This window comes from Penicillium waksmanii, assembly GCF_028829765.1.
Source record: "Penicillium waksmanii strain IBT 27052 chromosome Unknown utg000001l:1.0-4852451.0:1.0-4856178.0, whole genome shotgun sequence".
Classification (NCBI taxonomy): Eukaryota; Fungi; Ascomycota; class Eurotiomycetes; order Eurotiales; family Aspergillaceae; genus Penicillium; species Penicillium waksmanii.
This window is the reverse complement of record NW_026643248.1, coordinates 2,601,053-2,622,771: the sequence shown is the minus strand read 5'-3', so window position 1 is coordinate 2,622,771 and position 21,719 is coordinate 2,601,053. Positions and strand designations below refer to the sequence as shown.

Here is a 21,719-nt window from a genome sequence, read left to right as displayed (position 1 = left end):
GCTTGAATTAGTGGAGCCTATCCGAATACTGGGGCATAGATGTCGTAGTCTCCACGTAAACCTACACATCGAATGGTCTATTCTAAGACGTTTGGCGGGGCTTGTGTACGTAGCATAGGCAAATAGTAAACCCATAAATGAAACAATATTTGGGTCCTGTTTCGGCAAGTTTGATCTCCCCGTTTCATCGTCAAACGTCTGATCTTGTTTCCCCATCTTTATATCTCAAACCCAGCCCTGCGCTAAACTCAACGGCAGATCACACTACTAGTAACCACGGATACGCCTGGGCAGCACTACTAGTATCTTGGCCCAGTCACTTTCTCAATAAAATAACAAATTATCAAGATCAGATTAAGGGCATTATCTCCATGTATTCGTACACTCAATTTCATGGTCCCGCAATGACCACTGGAAAGCCCGATAAAAGAACCAACCCAACCGAACGCCTTATGAAATGCATAACCCGCTAACTTGAGCTCCTTGACTGGTCCGGTTGCCCGTCTTGGCTATTGTTAACCAAGGCCCAGAATCGCATGAAGGCCTCGGCACCAGCCCCGGTCTCGCTTCCTTCTTCGCAGTCCTGTCGGAACTTTCGCACCCTCCCCACACCGCGGTTGAAACCTTTCTCGGAAGTCCATGGACCACGACTGCGACGGGTGGGTGCTCTCCCACCTCTCCCACCTCGAACATTAAAGCGACCTCTTGAAGGAGGCGTGTACCATTCTACCCATTCGTCTTCGAGTGTTGACTGGTATATGTCGTGCAGTTGGTCTCGGAGGTTTGGCTGCCGGCGAAAGAGCTCCGTCAGCTCTGGAGAGGCCGCAATAGATGCGGGCTTATATTTATCACCTCCGCGCACGGCGCCATCTGTTTCTTCGTGGTGTGTGACGCCATTTTGCACGGGTTGTTCGGTATTGATTGGTGTAGATGACTCGTTCGAGGCTTGTTGCTTGGGCGCGCAGTAAATCTTATGAGTTTGAGTACACGCGAGCGAGCAGCTTCAAGGAGCAGAAGCTGTGTCAGTCAACCATCTCTAAATCTTCCAAGGTGCAGGTTTTGGTACCTCATCAACGCGCAGATCGGACAGCGGTATTTGGATGGTTCCGAAGAACACACTTCGCAAGAACCGGGCATTTTTGCTCGACAGATCAGGGCGCTATAACTCGATACCAGTCCGTCATATTCACCCAGTGACTTAGAATGTCGCTTGAGTCGTTTTCGGAAAGGTTATGAGAGGTGAGTTTCTCGCAGAGAGCTCGGAGTTAGCGGGCCCGCAGAGCAAAAAATAAAATGATCCGAAAGAGGCATCTTGATGCCTGAGGCCAACAAGTTGCCGCCAGTCGCAGCCACATATACACGTGATCCAGTCTTACCCCATACTCTACGGGAAACATTGCCAGGTGCCGATCCAAATATTGAAGATCCGAGGATCTGGGTATCCGACTCTGAGTATATTCAGGCTGATATTCCCGAGACTTGATTGGATGGCTCTCCGGCAGCTTGGCTCCAGTCTTTAGTCGCATTGCACCTGGGAGGGCCTCCATATAAATCCTGAGGTCGAAGGATGCAATGCGTGCAGGCGACGCAAAATCAAGCTGAACCCCTGATTGAATGGATAAGAGACTCTTTCGATATGCAATGCCATCCGGATGCGACGATCTGCGTATGGCTACAACCCATTCCGGAGGAAGCAGACCTCGATCACCCTTGGCGCCAACCCATGAATGAGATACTCGACTCCCTCATCAAATTCCCAGAGCTAATAGGGGCACGCCGACCATCTCATTCAAACTAGGGACTCAAATCGGCAGTCAAATAAAGGCTTTGAACAGGCTTCTCTCAGAGATGAACTTGGTCGCACCTTCGGCAAGATGCAGGGGAAACTCGGGGTGCCTTGGTCAAGAACTTTTCTCCGACGCGATTGAATACCATTCTCTATGATGCGCAGAGTCGCACCTATTATACTGAAATATCTTTATTCTGCTCTATTCTTTGATTGGCTAGCCCCTTATTTTTCTCGGTTATTCTCGTGGCCACATATCTTTCATTCTCTGAGACATTCCTTCAGCTGATACTACCCATTCATATGCAACATAGGCCGCCGATCTAGTACAGAAGGACCTGGCGAGGGTCACCGAGCATTATGCAGACCTTATATGCCATTCTGCAAAGTTTCTGGTGCAACTAAAAACCAAGGGCACGGGTGACCAGGCTCTCCTTGTCTCGTTCAGCCAAACGAGGTAATTCTATCGTACAGTTAGTGCCACCAAGAAACATCGCTGAAGCCAGGCGGCTTTCGTACAGCTGCCTAGGCTGGGCTTTGCATTGCCCCCTTCCTAAAGGATTAGATTTGGCCCAAATAGCAGATTTCTTCTGCCACTTGTTGCTGCCATATACCCCGCGGCACTGTTTCAATGCATCATTGCAACTAGGTCACATCGACATCATAGTGCGATTTGGCTGATAATTAATATAAAATCTAGGTTTTGGTATTGTAATGTTCACAGCTAAAGTTAAAGCGGGGAGTGGCAGCAAATGCAGGCTACCAAGAAGGCTGAACTATGAATCGGGGCCTCTGCAGGGCTTCAATCAATCACAATTTCCCTTGGGTGCTTGCAGGCTGAGATCTTTGACCAACTTGCATAAATATCATCTAGCAGCAGTCGAAAATAATCCGAAGCTGTTGTTATCAAGTCAGAGATGTAAATTATCGATGTAATTAATGTCGACACATATGTAGTGAAATTTAGTTGCGGGCATACCAGTAAAACCTTGAGATTTCTTCACAACGCGGGGTCCGGTTTGTGCGGGGATCCTGTTATAGTCTGGAAATAGACCTCTTCACATCTTACTAGTATGCATCAGGGCTTTTCTTTACTCTCCAATGGGGTATGTAAAGGCTTAGTAGTCACAGACCACCCCTGATCAACACGAGCCGCTTGCGCTCTTAGGTTACATCGAAATTGGGAACACGAAGACTAGCAGCCATCAACTTGCCTACGCATAAGAGGGGACATTCTGAATGGTCTGTTAAAGGACTATCTGAGCTAGGATCAGCACATAGTTCGTATTCTCTCCATGGAAAAGCTCGTATTATCTTCATGGATAATGTCTCGTGCCCGGGGCAGAGGTCTATAAAATGAGTTCGATTCCAACGCACTTGGGAGACTTTCCAGGACACCAAGCTTTAGTATACTAAATTCCAAGTCTTCCGTTTTTTCAAAAAGCTTCCCGCAGCCCTCAATCAATTCAAAATGAAGGTAACGGAAAATCCAAACATCCCGTAAGATTTTGACCACTGACAGCCACATTTCAGTACACTGGTCTCTTCACATTTCTGGCCCTGGCCTCTACCGCCCTTGCTGCTGCTGCTCCCGAGCCACTGGAGGCTCGCGCTGCCGCTCCGGAGCCGATGAAGAGAGAACTCGATAACATTGCAAGTCAAAATACTCAATAAGTGAAGTAGATATGGTGGTATCTAACACAAGAGATACCAGTTCGAGAAACGGGCCTGCAAAGCTACTAAATGCGTTTGCAACAAGGTCCAGGGACAGTTCTGTGGTAATCAACTAATAAATTCGGCTTGCATCAATAGCCATGTCTACGAGTGCCAGGGAGGAACCGGAAAGGCTTGCGATTATGGGGTCAGAGATTCTTGTGCCAAATGTGGCAAGCTTAATTGCTGAAGGAAAGACGCAGACTGTGTCATGCGGCAGTGTCAATGGACTGATAATCGGAAAATTGGTCACTTTTTGCTTCTGGATCATTATTATCACCCTCGTTTCTATTACTATGATTGATCCATTCGAGTGCTTACTCTTGAGATGATGAATAAGCTGTGCTCTCAATCAGCGGGAGCACCACCAATCCCAATTATGATTTGGCGGAATTTTCAATGGCTAAGGTACTATCAAATATGCGCAAACATTATCCACGTAGTCGAATTTTCTATAATCATATCCTCTTTCTTGACAGCATCGGATACACCGATGACATGGTTCGGATAGTACCTTAAGGTAGGTTCGCCTAAACACGAAGCGGCCACGAGAAAGCAAAGGTTATCCCCAGGGGAATTTTGAAAGATAATCTGTAAGCCGATAAGTTTTGATATGAAAAAGGCGAGGTAACCCTGGGGAAATCAATTTCCTTTACTTGACTTAACTTCAAAAAATGCCCTTATACTGATCAGTATCTATTAGGTGTGGGTCCACCTGGTCAGATTGACCAGTCGCGTGCCGCACATTTGTCCCATTTGTCATCCCTCCCCTATAACCAGTCACCTGACCGGGTAATTGCGTCAGAGCCGAAATGCGGCGCTTCTTCAACTTTTTACTCCGATACAGATAACTCTCACTTTCCTTTTCTTGCAACATACAATACCCCGAGGCCCCTCCATAATATGTCTATGAGCTCAACATCTACCACCATGTTCCGTCGCGCATTGCTCGGCGCCCGCCTGGGCTCCTCCGTCTCCGAGTCATGCAGCCGAATCATCAGGCCTGCAGCATTCGCCCCATCTCAGGAGCGTATCCAGCGCTGCCCGTCTGCCAACACTCACAGCTTCAGAGACTCGTCGCAGGCCGACAGTCCGACCGCATCAGCAACCCGTTGCATCCAGCGGAGTCAACGGCTTGTCCCCGACCAGCAAGCGCACCATCTTCATCCAGACGGAAAACACACCTAACCCCGATGTAAGAGTTTCCCGATGACCCATCACCAAGCATCCTTCCCTTACAAAACAAAAACTAACTCTTCAACAGGCCCTGAAATTCATTCCCAACCACCGCGTCATCCCTGAAGACTTCCCCTCGTCCTTCCTCGAATACCTCACACCCCGCTCAACCCTCGCACCACCGCACCCGTCCCCACTCGCGGCAAAGCTCCTAGACGTCGAAGGCGTAACCTCCGTCTTCTACGGGCCCGAATTCATCACCGTCACCAAGTCCAGCGACATCAACTGGGCGCACATCAAGCCGGAAGTCTTCAGCCTCATCACGCAAACCGTGACCTCCGGTGAGACGATTGTGTCGACAGTGGAATCTGACGGATCGGAGGGCGCGCAGGAATTCGATAACGACTCCCTTGCCTTTAATGAGGAGGATGACGAGGTCATTAGCATGATCAAGGAACTTCTCGAAACTCGCATTCGCCCCGCTATCCAGGAGGATGGTGGTGATATCGAGCTGCGTGGGTTCGAGAATGGAATTGTTATGCTTAAGCTTCGTGGTGCTTGCCGTACTTGTGACTCTAGCACTGTTACCTTGAAGAATGGTATTGAGTCCATGCTCATGCACTATGTGAGTCACCCCAAATCCCCCAATACGCCTCCCATTGCTTTCCGTGGACCGCTCAGCAGCTGGGGCTAGGGCGCGGGCGAGGTGATCTATGTTGGTCCATTTACTGACTCGAATTTTCTGCAGATCGAGGAGGTCCAGGGCGTGGAGCAGGTCATTGATCAAGAAGAGGCGATCTCGATGCATGAATTCGCTCGCTTCGAAGAGAAGCTGCGACAGCAGAAGGGCGAGGGCGCAACGGCCAGCAGCCCGCTGGACAGTGCGCCTTAGATTCTAATTTGTTGTCGATGCATGCGCAAGGCGATAGATAGAGTGTGGGATATCTTGACTGGGATGGGAATGCTCTATCCCAAGCACGACAGGATTTAACAAATCTACCCAGCACGACAGGGTTTAACAAAATAGGAGTTGTATGTAAATTATTCAGTCTAGCGAATCTATTATTAAAGTAAAGTTGCTTTAGAAATTGAATTTGTTGCCCACTGGTACAGTACATGGGTGAATACATGTAGGCGAATCTGGTGACAATCCCTCCTAGATTAAAATAGAGACCCCATATTGGATGAAACACTAGTTAGAACTTGAACGGGGCTCGCCCAGATCTCAGAGTGGGCTTTAGCGAGAAGGGAAGCTGAACCCTTTTGGATTGCGGGGGATGCACACAAGAGGGGCGTTGCAGTAGGGCGATCGTCGGGCCATGTGAAGGTGAAGGGGAAGGGAAAGGGAAGGGGAAGATGGGATGAAGATGTATCTACTATGAAGTACCTACTAGGTATTATACTTAAATAACTTTAATAATCAAATCAAATCAAATCAAATAACAAAGACATACTCTACAAACTCAAATGGAATAGAGCTATAGTTATGTGGTGGCGAGAATACCGTCTGTTCCTCCAAGTAACCATGTACTGCTCCAAGCACTGCTGCAAGTGCTACTCTGCGTACTTTGTGCGGCGGACCGAAGATCAAGGCGGGGCATTTGTTTGCTTTCGCCGCCGAGGTCCACCAAATCCACAAGTCCACAAGCCCCGGTCCTCGTCCCCGTCCACTCACTTTTAATCCACTGTTGGTCCTTTTGGGATAACCTCTGACCCCAAACCAAGCAGAGGCAGTATAGCTTCGGAAGCTCGGAGGGGGCGGATGATTCGATTTGCGACCGTGGTTTGGCCTTGTCCAGGTGCTCTTAGACAAGTCAAATTAGGTTGGTGCGGGAGGAGGGGAAACAAGTTGAAGATCTTACCTGTCCTACGATGGTGGTGTGATCCTGGAGTGGTGACGGTGGTGGATGATGGGAACTAGGATGAGGATGAGGTCCAGAACATCTATCTCCAGAGATGCAGTCCAGAGATGCAGTCCAGAGATGCAGTCCAGAGATGTACTCCCGACCAATATTTTTTATAGTACTAGTAGATATCATCTAGAATGCAACTCCAAACCTGAAGGGTCAGGAAAAATCACCCGGAAAGGAGTGGAATGGAGGGGCCAGCAAAGCCTCCTGCATGTTACTACTAGTAGTGCCAGTGCCAGTGTCAAGGTCAGTGTCCAAGCTCTCCCCGCAAATGATGGATCGGCCTGGATGATCCCATTGGGCCATTCCCCCCCACATTTGTGTCATTCAAGTATGTGTCCGGGGTAGAGTGGGTGATTCAAGTTCCATAGGACTGGTCAAGGTTGGGCCATGAATATATTGACTCTGGTTATGACCATGACGTGGATATTCCTGTCCCATGCCCATCCCCATGCCAGTGCCCTCACTTGCCCCCGGATTCCCTGCTCCCCACTGGCACTGGTAGCTCGCCAGATAACCAGGACAGTGCCGTACAGTGTGCACACTACACTCCCACAACCCCGCAAGTGTGTGACCCGATGTGTGGGCCGTGCGAGGAGGGGGGGCCAAAGATGCTGTGGGCTGACGGAGGCTGCATAGCGGCTTTAATCTGGGCCCTCGCTTGCAATCCAGTCAGAAGTAGCGAGTAGGAGTGTCTAGAGTATCCATAGTATCCAGAGTCCAAAGTGTACTAGAGTATACTCTACTAGTATACTAGCCAGACTATACTAGTCCTATGCAATGTAGTACTCCGTATAGCCTAATGGTCCGTGTCCCCTGAACATCAATTCGGGACGACCTTGCCAGATCCGTCCCCCTCTTTGTTCTTCTTTCCCTTCTCTCTCTCTCTCTCTCTCTCTCTCTCTCTCCTTCTCTTCCTCTCTTCTTCTTTACTTTTATCTCTCCTCTGTCCTCCTTTCTCTTTAATATTTCCCACTCCCTTTTATCCTTCGCCATGCGCCTCCCTTGAAGGGACTTGGTGCTCCATATCGTCATTCGTGGTCACGCTACCACCGCTCTCTCCCTATTTCTCTCTCCCAACTTTCCGCAAACGCATTGATTGCCTCACCTCCCACGGCGGCGGTCTTTCCCATAAAGGACTTCGCCTGAAAATTCAAAGTTTCAAGATTCAATCAACGGAAGAGCAAGAGCAAGACCCAAGAGTTAAGAAGCAGAAAGCAGCCATCGTCGATCCCCCCCACATCTCCACGACTCCGCGTTTCGACTTGCCCCGGTCGCAACCCCGTGACCGCGCTTTTTGTGAACTTGAAGCAGTCGAAATTCTGACGAGACCCACGAGACCGGCGCGTTCTTCAATAGATTGATTTCTTCGTTTTTAGAGTGGTCGGTTTCTCTCTATCCCTTTCCTTCTCTATTCCTTCTTCTCCTCTCTCTCTCTCTCTCTCTCTCTCTCTCTCTTCCTCCTCTCTATCGCGCGGTCGCTCATTATTCCTCTCCGCCTCCAGCCACGATTACGATTACTGCTTCCTTCGTTGATACTCTACTTGCCTTTCAAAGGCGTCTGGCGGGCCTACCCTGGGCGTAGACTGATCCTAGATTCCTCTTCTACCTGGTGAGTCTTTCGTCGCATGCGAGCTTTCAATCGTTCCCACTATCATTTGTCGCCTTATCTCCGCATCTGGCGCGCTATCGCATCGCCCGGGAGCCCGCCCCTGCACACGCTGCCTTGCGATGCGATGCGATCCAATGCGATCCAATGCCCAACCTCTTCCACTTCCCTCCAGATCCAACGGCCCGGTCGTGAGTCTGTCTCAGCCCGCCGCCGGTGCGATTGGGCTTTGTGCTGTGGCGGCGCGTTGAAGCTCTTCATCAGCCTCCCCGCTTTGTCGCGAGCCTCAAGTCATGCCACACACACGTGCCCCCTCTGCTCAACTCCGTCTTTCTTTGCTTTGAATTGCCCCTCGAAACATGTTTGAGAATTCTTTCATGCCTCTCTTTTTCAAACAAAAAAATCCTTTTTTCTCTCTTCATTTCACTTCCACTCCTTCAGCAAGCTAACCATTATTCCTCTTGCCAGTGTTGCACATACCGCATCCATTCCAATATCTTCAAAAGATCGAGACTGATCTCTCCTTCTCCAACATCTCAAACGCGCGGGTCAAAGACTGGTGCTTTGTCGCGTGTGCTCAACAGCCTAACTTCCGCTTATACAGTACAGTTCCATCACTCGTTACCCAACGGTGACACAGGTCAGCAACCCTCCGATCCACCCTGCCCTCCGCATTCCATCTACCCCCGCAAATAACATCCCGGCGATGCGAAAACCGCTAAGCCCGGGTCATTCTGGATATCAGTCCGTGAATAAACCGCTGACCCCGGAGCAGGATTCATTTTCTGAAATCATGTCTGCGCCACCCCACAAACAGATGTCGGGCACACCTCCGCTGCCTGCAACGAATGCTACCAGGCTCGAGAAAGGTCATCCTGGAGTGCGCCGCTCCACACCTGATTCCGAAGCGCTGGCTTCTTCTGATGACGACGGCGAGCACAACCCTTTGGCTCAGACCATCACTGCGCCAGCAACGAAGCCTGTACGTCGGACATCTTGGCTGAATGAGGTGCCTATTTCCATTCAAAGGAAGCATTCACTCCCCGGTGGACCTCTCGCATCTGCTCCTTCCAACCCTGCTAGCCCGTCCGGTGATCAGCCACCGTGGGCTTCAGCTACCAGCCCTGGCCTCAGCAGCTCCTTCAATTGGAATCAAGCTGGAGGCAACCAGTACCCGTGGGGAACTGGTATCTGGAACACAGAATCTCGCAAGGAACCCCCGCCTCGTCTGTCGGAGATCGTGCCCTCCCCAACTATGACCAACCCTCCAGCTGTAAACGCCTCACTTGGCGACGAGATGCTCAGTCCCATCGCCCGCACCATCTCCGGAGAATCGGCCATTCCATTCTCAATTCCCCTCCATCCAACCCCAAAAACATACCGTTCACAATCTTACTCGGTCGGCCAAATGGACCCAGAGTTCCTGGGACTTGCAGCAAACAAGCCTAGCACCGGTGGTGCGTATCCAAATCCTAGTGGTCGTTCTCGCGGCCCTGGTCAAATGTCTTCTGGCCAGCCTCGGGCCTCACGGCCAAGCGTACTCGGCGAGTTGGGACACGATCCTGCAATGCTCGGACGTGTCCGTGAGGACGACGACGGAGAATCAAGCCTGGGCTCTGACGGCGATATCGCCTATTCGGCCAGCCAAGCCAGAACGATTGAACAACTCGCGCGCGAGAATGCACTCTTGCGCCAGGCTGCAGCTGCCGGTCAAAGGGATAATCGCTACCGTGACCGCGCATCCTCCACTGCCTCCACTGCCAGTGGTCTACACGCAGCACATCGCATCCACGGAGGTGTTCCCGAGGAAGATATCGCCCCCGAGGATCCAGGGGAGTTGCGCGATATCCATGGATACGGTGTCATGCGCGGCAACACTGGGCGACGCTACTCGGAGCATTCGGCGAACCTGGAGCAGCAGTTTTCATCATTTGCTTCCTCTCCTCTGGAGAATCGCGCCCTCGAAAACGTACGCAAGGGCCACTGGCAGACTTCTCTAGGCTTTGGAAGTACGGCCGATATTCCGCAAAGTCGCCGCCACTCATTCGCTGATATTCCAATGCGCCATGCCTCCGTCAGCTCAGTTGACTCCCATGCGACAGCCACTCCTCGAGCTGGCTTGGGAGAACGAGATGACGGATACGGAAATGCGAGCGACTACCCCAATCCGTCCATGCAGCCTCGTGAGTATTCGGCTCTCCATCAATATCCCACCGAGGCGGCTCTAAATCCAAATCATTTGCCAGAACCATATTATCCCCGTGAACAAACTCTACGTGGAGACGGCACCTCTGGCATTCCAGCTGCCCTCAACCAATACGCCATGTCCGGAGCCTATGGCCGACAGCCACCTGCGCTGTCTCATGCCCACCAGAATCAGCTTCTCTACATTGTCACTTTCAAGTGCCATCGCGCTGATGTCTTCTACATTCAGGAGGATACCGGGCTCCAGGTGAAATCAGGCGATCTCGTCATTGTCGAGGCCGATCGAGGCACCGACCTGGGCACTGTCCAACATGCCAATGTCTCTCTTCAGAAAGCGCGAGAGCTCAAGCAGCAATACGCCGAAGAGCACTACAAATGGCTCATGATGTTCTCCCGACAGGGTCAAGTTGAGGGCTCCAATGTTGGTAATGCCGGTTTGAATACACGCAGTGCGACAGGTGGAATGGGCCCTCATGCCGCCGGTGTCCAAGAACCGGCTACAGACATCAAGCCGAAACTTATCAAGCGTCTTGCGCAAAACCACGAGATTCTTACCCTGCGCGACAAAGAAGGGAACGAAGCCAAGGCCAAGCGGGTCTGCCAGCAAAAGGTCGTTGAGCATCGCCTAAATATGGAAATTCTCGACGCCGAGTTCCAAATGTATGTTTTCCAGGGCCTCTTTTCTATTCTCCCTTCTAAATAAACAAACTAATTCTCAACATAGGGATTGGAAGAAGCTTACTTTCTACTACTTCGCCGACTCCTACATCAACTTCAACTCGCTGGTCACCGACTTGTTCAAGATCTACAAGACGCGGATCTGGATGTCCGCGATCAATCCGGCCTCTTTTGTGACACCTCCGTCTGCCGGTCTTCCAGGGCCTGGTGGTATGAGCAACCCACTTTACAGCCAAGATCAACAGCACCCAGATCGTCGCCACCAACACGAGGGTAGTGCCTATGGTGGGCGAGATCCGATCGACGCCGGTCGTGAAAACATGCCCAATCCAGTGGGTGCGCTTCGAACAGCATTCACCGACTCTTACCAGCCCTTTGCTCAACCCACTCGTCAGATTGACACCACACAAGGCGACCCGTTCGCGCCCTACTCCCCCACCAGCTTCGGTCCTATGGGCCCAGGCTTCGCCGACTACCCTTCTGGCGGTGCTGGCAACGCTGCGGCTCGCATGCACCCAGCACAAACTGAGTGGACAAGTCGATTCCAGGGTCTCTCACTCAATTCGTGATGGCATTCACTCATCGTTTTCCTCAACACAACCCCACCTCCACTACACTCTTTACGAACTACTTGTACAATCCGCCCCGACAAATTTCTCTCCTCACGATCTTCCAGATTTCCTCCGCCTTAAACAAAGAAGATTTCTCTAGACCACCGGGCCAGTGGCCATTTCTCACCCTGGGAGACTTCACAGTCCCAGTCCGTTGTGCTTAATTTCCGCCAAAGAATGTTTTTCTTTTCTTTTTCAAGTTAACTTCGAATTTCCCTGCTTTTTATCTTTATGATACTTTCTCTCTTCTTTGTCTTTCTGGTCTGCGTTTTTCCCCCTCCTATTCTCTGCTTTTTCTTTCCAATTTCCCGTGTACTACTCCTGCTAGCTAGACTCCATACCCAGGCTTATACTTTGTGAGCCCCCACATTCTTTACGGCTACACCGTCCTTTTTATTGAATAGACTCGAAACGATCTGGCTCAGTTCTAGTGTTCATAATTTCAAGACTCTTTTTTATTTAAGTTTTCTTCGTTCTTCCATTCTTTTATTTCAATTTCATTATTATCATTATTATTTGCGTGCTCGTGCGCTGTTTGTTCTTATGGGACAGTATGCTGTTCAAGTTTCCCATCACTTAAGCTGTCTGTCTGTTTATGACTCTCTGTGCAAAAGTTCTCTCTCCATGACTCATTTTATGTCATACTCTGTGATCTTTCAGAAATTGACACTTGGAAGTTTGACGCGTTGCTTTCTGTGCCCTGATACTGATGCTCTTTTCTGGTTATTCTTTGCGTTGCTATATCGGAAGATGGAGAAAGAAAATGAAAGAAGGGCCTCGGGAAGAAGGAAGAGAATGAACAAATAGTAGTAAGACTGTTTACTTGAACAATATACCAAGATCTGAAGGATATTCTCATTTCTCAATAACCTCAACTACTAATTTCCAACAAGAAATGACGCTTGTTGGCGAATATCTCGACTAGACGCCCCCACGTAGACCTTGAATGTCCCACTAGGAACAACCCACTTCTGCGTCAGTGTATCCCAGTAACTTAGATCCCGTCGCGTCAATTCGAATCTAGCCGTACCAGCTTGACCAGGTTGGAATTTCACCTTCTCAAACCCACGCAGTTGCTTCGGTGGGCTCGGGGGCGCAGAATCCGGCAACCCAATATAAAGCTGCGCTACTTCCGCACCTTCAACCAAACCACAATTCACAAGTTGAACCGTAACCGTACCGACAGACTCAAAAAGCTCCACAGGTCCACCAGAAACAACAGATCCAACCGCAGGTCCCGGAGTTGTGTATACACTAACCGAAAGCCCAGTATAATTGAACCGCGTATACGAGAGCCCATAACCAAATTCAAACCGCGGCTCAACACCCTGCTCATCGAAATGGCGATAGTCAACAAAGATGCCCTCGGAAAAGGGGTCACTCTGCGCATTAATCCATCCCGCGCCGTAATCCGCGCGCTGTCTGGCAATTGTGTAGGGCAATTTGCCGCTCGGCGAGGTCGTTCCGAATAGGATGTCCGTTAGGGCATTCCCGCTTTCTTGACCGGGTAGTCCGGCCCAGATTATGCCTTTCACGGATGGTTGCGCGAGGATCGTTTCTAGTATCACTGGTCCTACGCTGTGTATGACCACTATCACGTTCTTGTTCGCGGCTGCGACGGATTGTACGAGGGTGTTGCCATTGTGCCAGGGGTCTAGATTGTTGCGGTCTCCTGCGTTGCCTTCTACTGTGATGTATCTGGGTGGATGTTAGAATCTTGTGGGTTTGGGGATATTATCAAGGTTGATCAGATAGTGGATGCTCTTCGGTTAATGCTTACCCTTCGCCTGAGTCTGAGTTGATGAAGACAATTGCTGTCTCGGCGGCGGCAGCGGCCTCTGCCCCTGCTGTGAAGTTATCTGTGGTGCTGGTGACTATCTTTGTTCCATGCTGGTCTGCCTGTTTTTGAATTGCCTCGAGAGGGCCGACGAGATACTATATATTTTCATTAGTTTCAATCTCTTCATATCCTTGGCTGGAGAACTTACTGGGAAATCGGCAGTTCCACTTCCCCATCCCATTGCTAGCGTCCCATTATCACAACCGCGATCACTGCATGCGTTAGGTCCGCCAGGATTGACGATAGCGTCTTGCCCAATGATAGCCAGACTTTCCGGTCGTCCAAGCGGCAATATCTTGGCTTCGTTCTTCAATAGAATGATGGAGTCCCGGGCCACGGCACGAGCTACAGAGGCATGGCCAGCAGTCACATCAACGTTGGCTTTACCACCATTCCAAGAGCTAAAAGCAACCTCCGGATAACCTTGGTCTTGATCGACTAGGTACCAAGCAGCCAAGATACGAGTGACCATATCATCAAGGCGAGATTGTGGCACCGAGCCATTGGACACGGCTTCGACCAAGTTTGAGCCCCAGAAAATGCTGCCGCGAGGCGTGTTAAAATCACTTCCCGGCATCGTCATGTCCAATCCGGCCAGGGCACTGTTCACCCCAGTGTGTTGCGCATTCCAGTCGCTCATAATGTACCCTCGAAATCCGAGCTCATTCTTCATAAGTTCGTTCAGGATCTCGTCGCTCTCACAGGCCCAAGTCCCATTGACTTTATTGTAAGAGCACATCACAGATGCAACATCCGCCCTAACCGCATTCATGAATGGCCACACGTATAACTCGTGAGTCTCACGATCGCCCATGTTCGAACTAATCGTATCACGATTAACCTCTTGCTCATTACCAAGCCAATGCTATTCGCGGAGTCAGTCAAAAGAAAAGACCTCAAAACTTCCCAAATGGGAAGGGAAAGAAAAAAAAAACATACTTTGGCGCATGCCTGCACCCCCGAATCCTGCATTCCACGAATCGTCTCTTCCATCCCAACACCACTGAGATAAGGGTCAGCCGAGAAACCCTCCCAATTGCGCCCACCATCAGGATTCTTGCCCAGCGGTCCAGCCACAGGCCCCAACTGAACATGAACACCAAGACCCTTAGCCTCAGCCCCCATCGCCGCACCACGCGCATACAACAAACTTCGATCCCAAGTCGCGCCGGCATTGATACCCGCGGGAAATGCTGTAACTGGATTCGCAAATCGGATACCCAGCGGCGAGTCTTGCAGACATAGCGATGGATAACCGATCGAGTTGGCGGCGTAGGTATTTCCCACACAGGGACCACCCTCCCATGTCATCCCGGTCACGATCCCGGCTTTTTCATCTTGACTCAGCTTTGCAAGTGCTGTCTGGGCTTTTGTGTATGCCGAATCCCAGCCTGAGGTCGTGCCGAGTCCATAGGTTGGGACTGCACCAGCACCAATTGATAATAGTGACAAGAAAAGAAGAGGGGTATGCATTTGAGCACAAAGTCCAAAGGGTAATAAAAAAAAGCAACACTCCCAAGTATGCCAGGGAAAGAAGACAAGCAGGCTAACCCATCCCTCTATAAGTAACCCGCGTCCAACTTGGCGGCCTACAGCCTAGAGAGAAAAGGAAAGCGGGCCTATTCATTTCCATTTTATCCGGAAATTATCCCTCCTCTCATCGTAGCTTCTCCGAGTCTGGGCCTCAGCTCGAATACCGTTGACTTTTTCCCTTTCGTGCGTTCCTCACATGAGCATGAGCATGAAATGTGAGCAAACCCTTCTTGGCAAGGAGGAAAACGCCACAAACAGGGGTATGTCTAACCTGTAGTGACATTCCCTGGTAGTACCGAAGTATGCAGAAACTGGACCTGAACGGACTAGTGGGCTTTGTGCCGCTTTTTAGCCAAGTAGTATCCTTGTTTGATTGGAGGGACGGTATAGCCCTCTTCCAAGGTTTTTGGCAGTGCGGGGGAAGGCCCGATATACATCCGGGGACTCGGAGGGGACAACTTGAACGTTGTAGAATTTAGGCTGGTTGTGTTTAGATTTGGGGAATGTTCAAGGGTTGAGAACGGGTTGGACTCCTGGACTGGTACGGTTGGCTTCGTGGGCGTACTTTTCGTGGCTTCGTGGGGTTTAAACACGACAGCTGCAACGGGTGATGATATCTTTTGTGGAAAGCATCATCATCAAAGTTAAATCCATGGATGCTTAGTATCCTGAGAGACAAGTACAGATGGACTTCTGCCCAGTTGCATCTGCGATCCTCCAAAATACCTGAGCTTGATGGTCTGCAGTAATACTTGATGATACTTTATATGCGGTCGCCGAGTTGTTATGGATAAAATGAGTTTAGAGTTGTATTCAACGGTGCCAAATAGCGGGATGATGGTACTTCTTGCCAATCATCATGGAACTGGGACACAATTAGAAGTATTCTAGATCGTGACGGTGTTTAAGAACCGCGGAGTCACGCGTCGCGGGAGACACACGCTATATAGGGATGGCCTTGGAGAAGGGCCTGTGGCTCACGTCAATGAGCATCCGAGTCCGATGAGAAGAAATCGAGACTTCACGCCCAGGCCAACTTATGGATTTAAAGAAGGACATGGCAATATCCATGGGAAGGCATGCCCGGGATTCCACGGGGCTCTAGGATCAAACGAGTGATGTCCAAGATGTGATAAGGCCGTGCTACCACGTCCCAGCGTGATATATACCGGACTCCCGAGAGTCTACGACCAGATCAGAGAATCAACTCTGCTTGGTATAAAGTGGGTCAAGAAAAGGCAGGCCTCAAGCAAACTTATCATGCTTGCCCTTGACTTTGACATCCAGCATGACCTCGTGGAAATTGCCCTCGCGTCTCGCCTTCCTCAATCGCTTCACGTCATCATCCTCCAACTTCCGCCCCACAAGACTCTCCAATTCCTTCTGGCTGATCTTCTCGTAGGCCTTTGACTCCTTATTCGCGCGCAGACGCGGCTTGAATCGTGCCTGCATGCGAATGCGCACAGTCGTCTCAAAGGAGACCGTAGTAGCATCGCCGCGGATTTCCACGCCGCCTGTAGCTTTCGCGCTCTCCTTGATTCCCATGAAACTCTCCGAGTCCCCACCTCTAACCTGTAAAGCGAATGTGCCCGGGATATCGACGGAAGGAATGGCCAGGAAGGATTCGTAGTGGGAGACGGCGGAGGCGGTCGCGCTGAAGAGGCCGTGGCTGTCGCAACTTAGGTATCTAGAACGCAGCATTAGCTTGGAATGCCTCGATCAACGAGAGACATAGATTCGGGCAGAGACGAGACAATATAATACGTACTTTCCATGGTGTCCCTTGAAGCTGAATGACTCGGTACCAGCCACGCGCGTCGCAACCCAGACTTGTCGCACATCGTGAGGCTCCGCAGTCGCGGGGTCTCCCTCGACCAAATTCTCCAGTGTACTCGCAAAGATTGTTCCATTGGCATCACTTGCAACGCAGGCCGGCTCGTCGGAGGGAAGCACAAGCACTATAGGACCTGCGATGTCGCTCGCAGCCTCGGCGGAAACCCAGCTCTGGTCCTCGGGGTTGTCATCATTCTCCACCACGGGGACTTCAGTCTTGCGGGTCTTGGTGGATTTTTCGGAGTCGGGGTCGCGCTGCTTGCGCTTTTTGGGTTTATCGCCCTTGAATGTGAGGGGTTTGACCATATTGCTGGCAAGTGGTGGGATGAGGTCGAGCTGTTGTTAAGTGGAGAAGGCAAATCGGCGGAGTCTTCACTTTCTACTTTCTACTCCGCACTCCGTTCAACTACCACTATTTAAAGACGTGAGATTTTAGCCCCCGGACGCCATGCATCCTTCAAAGCCGGCATATCCGGGACCTTCCAGCTTTCATTCCTGACAAAATCTTCTTCGTCTCAACTCTTCATTAGCAAGCTCAATCGTTTTTTCTGTTAATTATGGCTTCAATCCTCACGGCCATTGGCCTCCGTGCCAGCGATACCCTCAATACATCTATACCCAATTATGGCCCCTCCTTCGTTGGATTCCACTTCATATACGCTTACGGTGTTCTTTCTTCGCGTACCCTCAAGCAATGGTACGGTGTCGACCATCAAGCATCACCACGCGAGGATCTCGCCAAATATGGTGAAGCAGCTGTTCGAGATGGCAAATTGACACGCAAACAACTTGGCATGCTCAAACGCAATGAAGCGGCGCATGCCAACTCGGTTGAGAACTTTACTCTTCTCGTTGCGAGCATTCTATTTGCATCACATGCGGGTGTTCCTACCCAGACTATCAATGTTGCGGGATTGTCTTACACACTTGCGAGGCTTTGTTATGGAGCTGTCTATATTCTCATTGATCATCCCACCTGGAGTCAATTACGCGGTTTAGTTTGGTGGTGGGGAAATGCAAGCTGTCTCTATCTTTTGTGGCAGGCTGGGAAGAATCTTGCTTCCTAATCAAGTTGTGACAGTATTACTTGGTTGGCATACTGCATATTCTTCATCAACTTGTAGCCTGTTGGCTAAATCATGGATTTAAACATCTTCGTCTAATATTATAGTGACAAATTCAAGCCCTATATACATCTTGACTCTCTGGGCTCATCAGTTCTCGTCGGTCACGACATTCAGTGTACTTCTCAAAGGAAGATTCCGGCTGGAGGAGCCAACAAAGACATCATAGCTCCCACTCTGCAACTGCCACTTCTGGGAAACCACATCCCAACTGCTGAGATCACGACGAGTGAGAGGGAAGGATACTTGAACAGATTTACCCGCCGGGATCTTGACCTTATCGAACCCACGAAGCTGTTTCACGGGTCCATTCGGGATGCCAATATAGATCTGGGCAACTTCTGCGCCGCTTCGATCCCCAGTGTTCTGGACGGTAGCATTGACGGTGGCAACTATATCCCACAGATCAACCGCACCACCTTGTTCAATAGCACCACTGGGATACGCGGCAATACCATCCTCGACAGAAGAAACTTCGAGACCCGAGAACTCAAAGGAAGTATAGGAGAGACCAAAGCCAAACTCATATCGAAGAGTGATATTCTTCGCATCGAAGTAACGGTAGTCAGTCAGAACACCTTCTTCAAAGTCATCTTGTGGGAAAAGACCATAGGGAGTGGTCGCCCCGACATGAAAGAAATTCTCATAGTCGGATTCATTCTTGGCCACACTATAAGGAAGCTTGCCACTGAAATTCTCATCGCCATATAGCAGAGAAACAAGAGCTCGCCCGGAATCTTGACCGGGAAGGTGTGCGAAAATGATGGCAGTGACGTTAGGATGACCTGCGAATTGATCCACCAGACGAGTACCAGCGTTATGGATAACGACGATCGTGTTGGTGCATGTGGTTGCAACTTGGTTAATAAGACCATCTGAATAGTCGTCATATGCTCCAGCCCGATCGGAAGCCTCTGTAGCGAACGCGTTGATAAAAACAAGGCATGCGTCAGACGCCTCCATCAATCCAGTTGTCCCAGGGTTATCGGAAGTATCCCACATCAACACCGTTCCATCTTCATAGGCTCGTTGCTGCAGAGCATCAAGAGGTGCGCTCAGGTAAGGACCAGCGCTTGCACCTGAACCGCCGCCAACACTCAAGGTACCATTGAAGGCAACTTGGCTATAGTACGGGGCATCAATGACCGTCGCAGCAAAGGAAAGTTCCGAGAAATGGGAGATTGCTGGCTCAAAGCCAATTGCCCAAGCGTTGGTGAGAATGCTCTGTCCATTTGGCATGTAAGAATCAGGGGCTTTGGCATCGTATCCGAACACAGATAACAATTTTGGTGACCGTAAAGGTAGTGACTTGTTCACATTCTTGACAAGAACATGACCTTCTACCGCACCTTCAAAGAGAACAGGCCTAGCATCTGCAGTCAACGCGTTGACGATATCATGAGGCTCGCTGAGGTTGTATGGCATTCCAACTCCAGGCTTGGGGTAGCTCGACTCATCCTGGCCAAGTTTGTACCAAGACGCGATGATTCTGGTGGACATGAGTACAATGACTGATTTCCATCAAGGGAAAAAGGAAAAATCATACCTGGTTGCCATATCATCCAAACGAGCTTCCGAAACGCTTCCATTCTTAAAGGCTTCAGTGAAGTTGTTGCCCCAAAAGGTTTGGCCATCCGGCATAGCCATATCAAGCCCAGCATTAGCTGCCGCAACGCCAGCGTGCTGTGCATCCCAGTCGGTAACGACAAATCCTTCAAAACCAAGCTCAGTCTTGAGAAGACCATTCAATGTCTTACTGTTCTGACTGGCATAAGAGTTGTTGACGCGGTTGTATGAGCACATAATATTTGCTGCTCCTGCTTTGAGTGCGTCTTGGAATGGCCAAAGGTATAGCTCGTGCATTGTTTTGTCGTCGATGTTACTCGAAAGCGATTGGACAGTGCGGTTCTCGGCATCAAGGGTAGGGTTTCGGTAAAGCTCTTGCTCATTTGCGATGAAATGCTAAAGAAGTTGACTTGTCAGATCTTTCTTCAGGATCTTCACTATGTCTTCTGGGCTTATAATTACCTTCACACTTGAGATCACTCCTTGGTCTTGGAGACCTCGGACAGATTCTGCACCCATCACGCCCCCCAAATACGGGTCATTGGAAGGACCTTTCAAACTGTTAGTTTTGTGGATTTTTTCCCGTAGTCACAATAGTACCAACCTTCCCAATTTCGGCCACCAGTTACCACTCGGCCAAGGGGACCAACAACAGGTCCTAAAGCGACTTGAACACCTTTTTTCCTGAACTCTCCACCCATGTGCCAGGCACGATCGTGCGCGAGAGTCTTATTCCAGCTGTGGGTTCTCTTTTCAGCGTGGCCCTATTGTTCAAAGGATCAATTTCTCTTACCTCGCTCCGACATGGATACCACTGGGGTAGCTGTTAACAAAATCGGTAAAACGAACTCCCTGGCCAGCATCCTGAAGACACATTCCAGTAAATCCCACTCGGGGGATAGCTGGAATATTTCCAGAGCAACCATTTTCGGTTGTTGCGATTCCATAGGTAAGGTTATTCTTCGGGGCTTCATTAGCTTCACCGACGGTGACTCAGAGCTCTGGTAGTAAGCGAACCTTCTCTTCCAGTGTTAGTTGAGCTACTAGCTCTGCTGCCTTTGTGTATGCATCAGCCCAGTCCCCTGTCCCCTTGCCCTTTGCTTTATAACATATTAGTTCAGTAAGCCTATACATGTGCCTGTTTCACGTACGAGAAGGATAGACGGGCTCAGACTGGCCATAAAAGTGAGTATCTGAAGTGATATTCTCTTCTGTATGGCCCAGGCCACACATAGACAGAATTGCCAAAGCAACTCCAATCTTTCCTTGAGACAACATAGTTCCGTTCTGCACTAGGCAATGGCTTCCACAGCTATGCTTTGAGATAATGAACGAGAACTTCCACCAAAACCGAGGCCCATGGCCCTCTAAATACTTTTTTTCTTTCTTCAAAGTCTATTAATTATACCCCTCAGTTAACAGTGCTGCCATACTCTTCCGGGCCGAGCTCCAAGCCAAACGATCAGCAAGCTAATTCCCCGTTTAACTCGTCCGGGGCCGCCGACTATGCCGGCTCTTCCCCACAATTAGAGTTATAGTAACATACACTAGTCCCGATTTTATGCTTTGCGCTGAATAAGTGGTGTACATTAGGACATTTTTGATCGGGCGACGGGGAAGAAGCCTATCTGGTCGACATTTTAACTTTCAGAGCTGGGTAAACTTCGGCAGAACACAGACAGTACTAATAGCTGTACATGCGCCAAGTTTTCTCCTCTTCCTCGTTGCATGACTTCCACTGAGAGATTTAGTCAATCGGCATAGATCTTATGGGATATGCCACCATCATTATCGTCTTTGAATTAATGTTAGTTGGTGCATTCGGAATCCTAGTATTTGAGGCCGAGTGATCGGTCCACTGTACCGATACTGGACGCGGAGAGTTATCGGCTCAGCGAGCCAGTCTAGCACTAGAAGTATTCCTTGGACCCCCACGTGCCGAACTCTTGCATAAATTCAATCTTTCTGTGGAGGTTCGTGTGGGGAAGAGTATGGGGATAGTGTGGGGCTTACTGCGCGACACGACTCATTCTGGCGAGCGCGGGGTATGATCAGGCGTATTGGCGCATTTTCCAAGTATTGAGGGGTCGGCCTAATTTCCCTATTCATCTAGTAATGCTCTCCAAGGCTCTCCT

The 21,719-nt window shown here is 50.0% G+C and overlaps 7 protein-coding genes across 7 annotated transcripts; 3 read left to right on the top strand and 4 right to left on the bottom strand.

The window, feature by feature from the left end:
- Positions 1-469: 469 nt before the first annotated feature.
- On the bottom strand, positions 470-1,137 carry N7481_000947 (zinc finger HIT domain-containing protein; the record flags this gene model as incomplete). Its single annotated transcript, XM_057260166.1, has 2 exons — positions 470-1,001; positions 1,067-1,137. The coding sequence occupies 2 exons, from the start codon at positions 1,135-1,137 to the stop codon at positions 470-472; spliced, it is 603 nt and encodes a 200-aa protein (XP_057127998.1).
- A 3,292-nt stretch (positions 1,138-4,429) lies between these two features.
- On the top strand, positions 4,430-5,567 carry N7481_000946 (NifU family protein; the record flags this gene model as incomplete). Its single annotated transcript, XM_057260165.1, has 4 exons — positions 4,430-4,529; positions 4,591-4,694; positions 4,764-5,300; positions 5,424-5,567. 4 exons carry the CDS (start codon positions 4,430-4,432, stop codon positions 5,565-5,567), a joined length of 885 nt encoding a protein of 294 aa, XP_057127997.1.
- A 3,420-nt stretch (positions 5,568-8,987) lies between these two features.
- On the top strand, positions 8,988-11,646 carry N7481_000945 (PSP1 family protein; the record flags this gene model as incomplete). The annotated part of the gene is made up of 2 exons (XM_057260164.1): positions 8,988-11,059; positions 11,124-11,646. 2 exons carry the CDS (start codon positions 8,988-8,990, stop codon positions 11,644-11,646), a joined length of 2,595 nt encoding a protein of 864 aa, XP_057127996.1.
- A 920-nt stretch (positions 11,647-12,566) lies between these two features.
- On the bottom strand, positions 12,567-15,001 carry N7481_000944 (beta-glucosidase; the record flags this gene model as incomplete). Its single annotated transcript, XM_057260163.1, has 4 exons — positions 12,567-13,386; positions 13,469-13,623; positions 13,677-14,393; positions 14,468-15,001. The coding sequence occupies 4 exons, from the start codon at positions 14,999-15,001 to the stop codon at positions 12,567-12,569; spliced, it is 2,226 nt and encodes a 741-aa protein (XP_057127995.1).
- A 1,305-nt stretch (positions 15,002-16,306) lies between these two features.
- Positions 16,307-17,200, bottom strand: N7481_000943 (uncharacterized protein; the record flags this gene model as incomplete). Its single annotated transcript, XM_057260162.1, has 2 exons — positions 16,307-16,748; positions 16,830-17,200. The coding sequence occupies 2 exons, from the start codon at positions 17,198-17,200 to the stop codon at positions 16,307-16,309; spliced, it is 813 nt and encodes a 270-aa protein (XP_057127994.1).
- A 251-nt stretch (positions 17,201-17,451) lies between these two features.
- Positions 17,452-17,961, top strand: N7481_000942 (MAPEG family protein; the record flags this gene model as incomplete). Its single annotated transcript, XM_057260161.1, has 1 exon — positions 17,452-17,961. The coding sequence occupies one exon, from the start codon at positions 17,452-17,454 to the stop codon at positions 17,959-17,961; it is 510 nt and encodes a 169-aa protein (XP_057127993.1).
- A 147-nt stretch (positions 17,962-18,108) lies between these two features.
- Positions 18,109-20,862, bottom strand: N7481_000941 (beta-glucosidase; the record flags this gene model as incomplete). The annotated part of the gene is made up of 7 exons (XM_057260160.1): positions 18,109-19,507; positions 19,565-19,980; positions 20,047-20,135; positions 20,189-20,322; positions 20,378-20,544; positions 20,602-20,684; positions 20,736-20,862. 7 exons carry the CDS (start codon positions 20,860-20,862, stop codon positions 18,109-18,111), a joined length of 2,415 nt encoding a protein of 804 aa, XP_057127992.1.
- Positions 20,863-21,719: the final 857 nt, after the last annotated feature.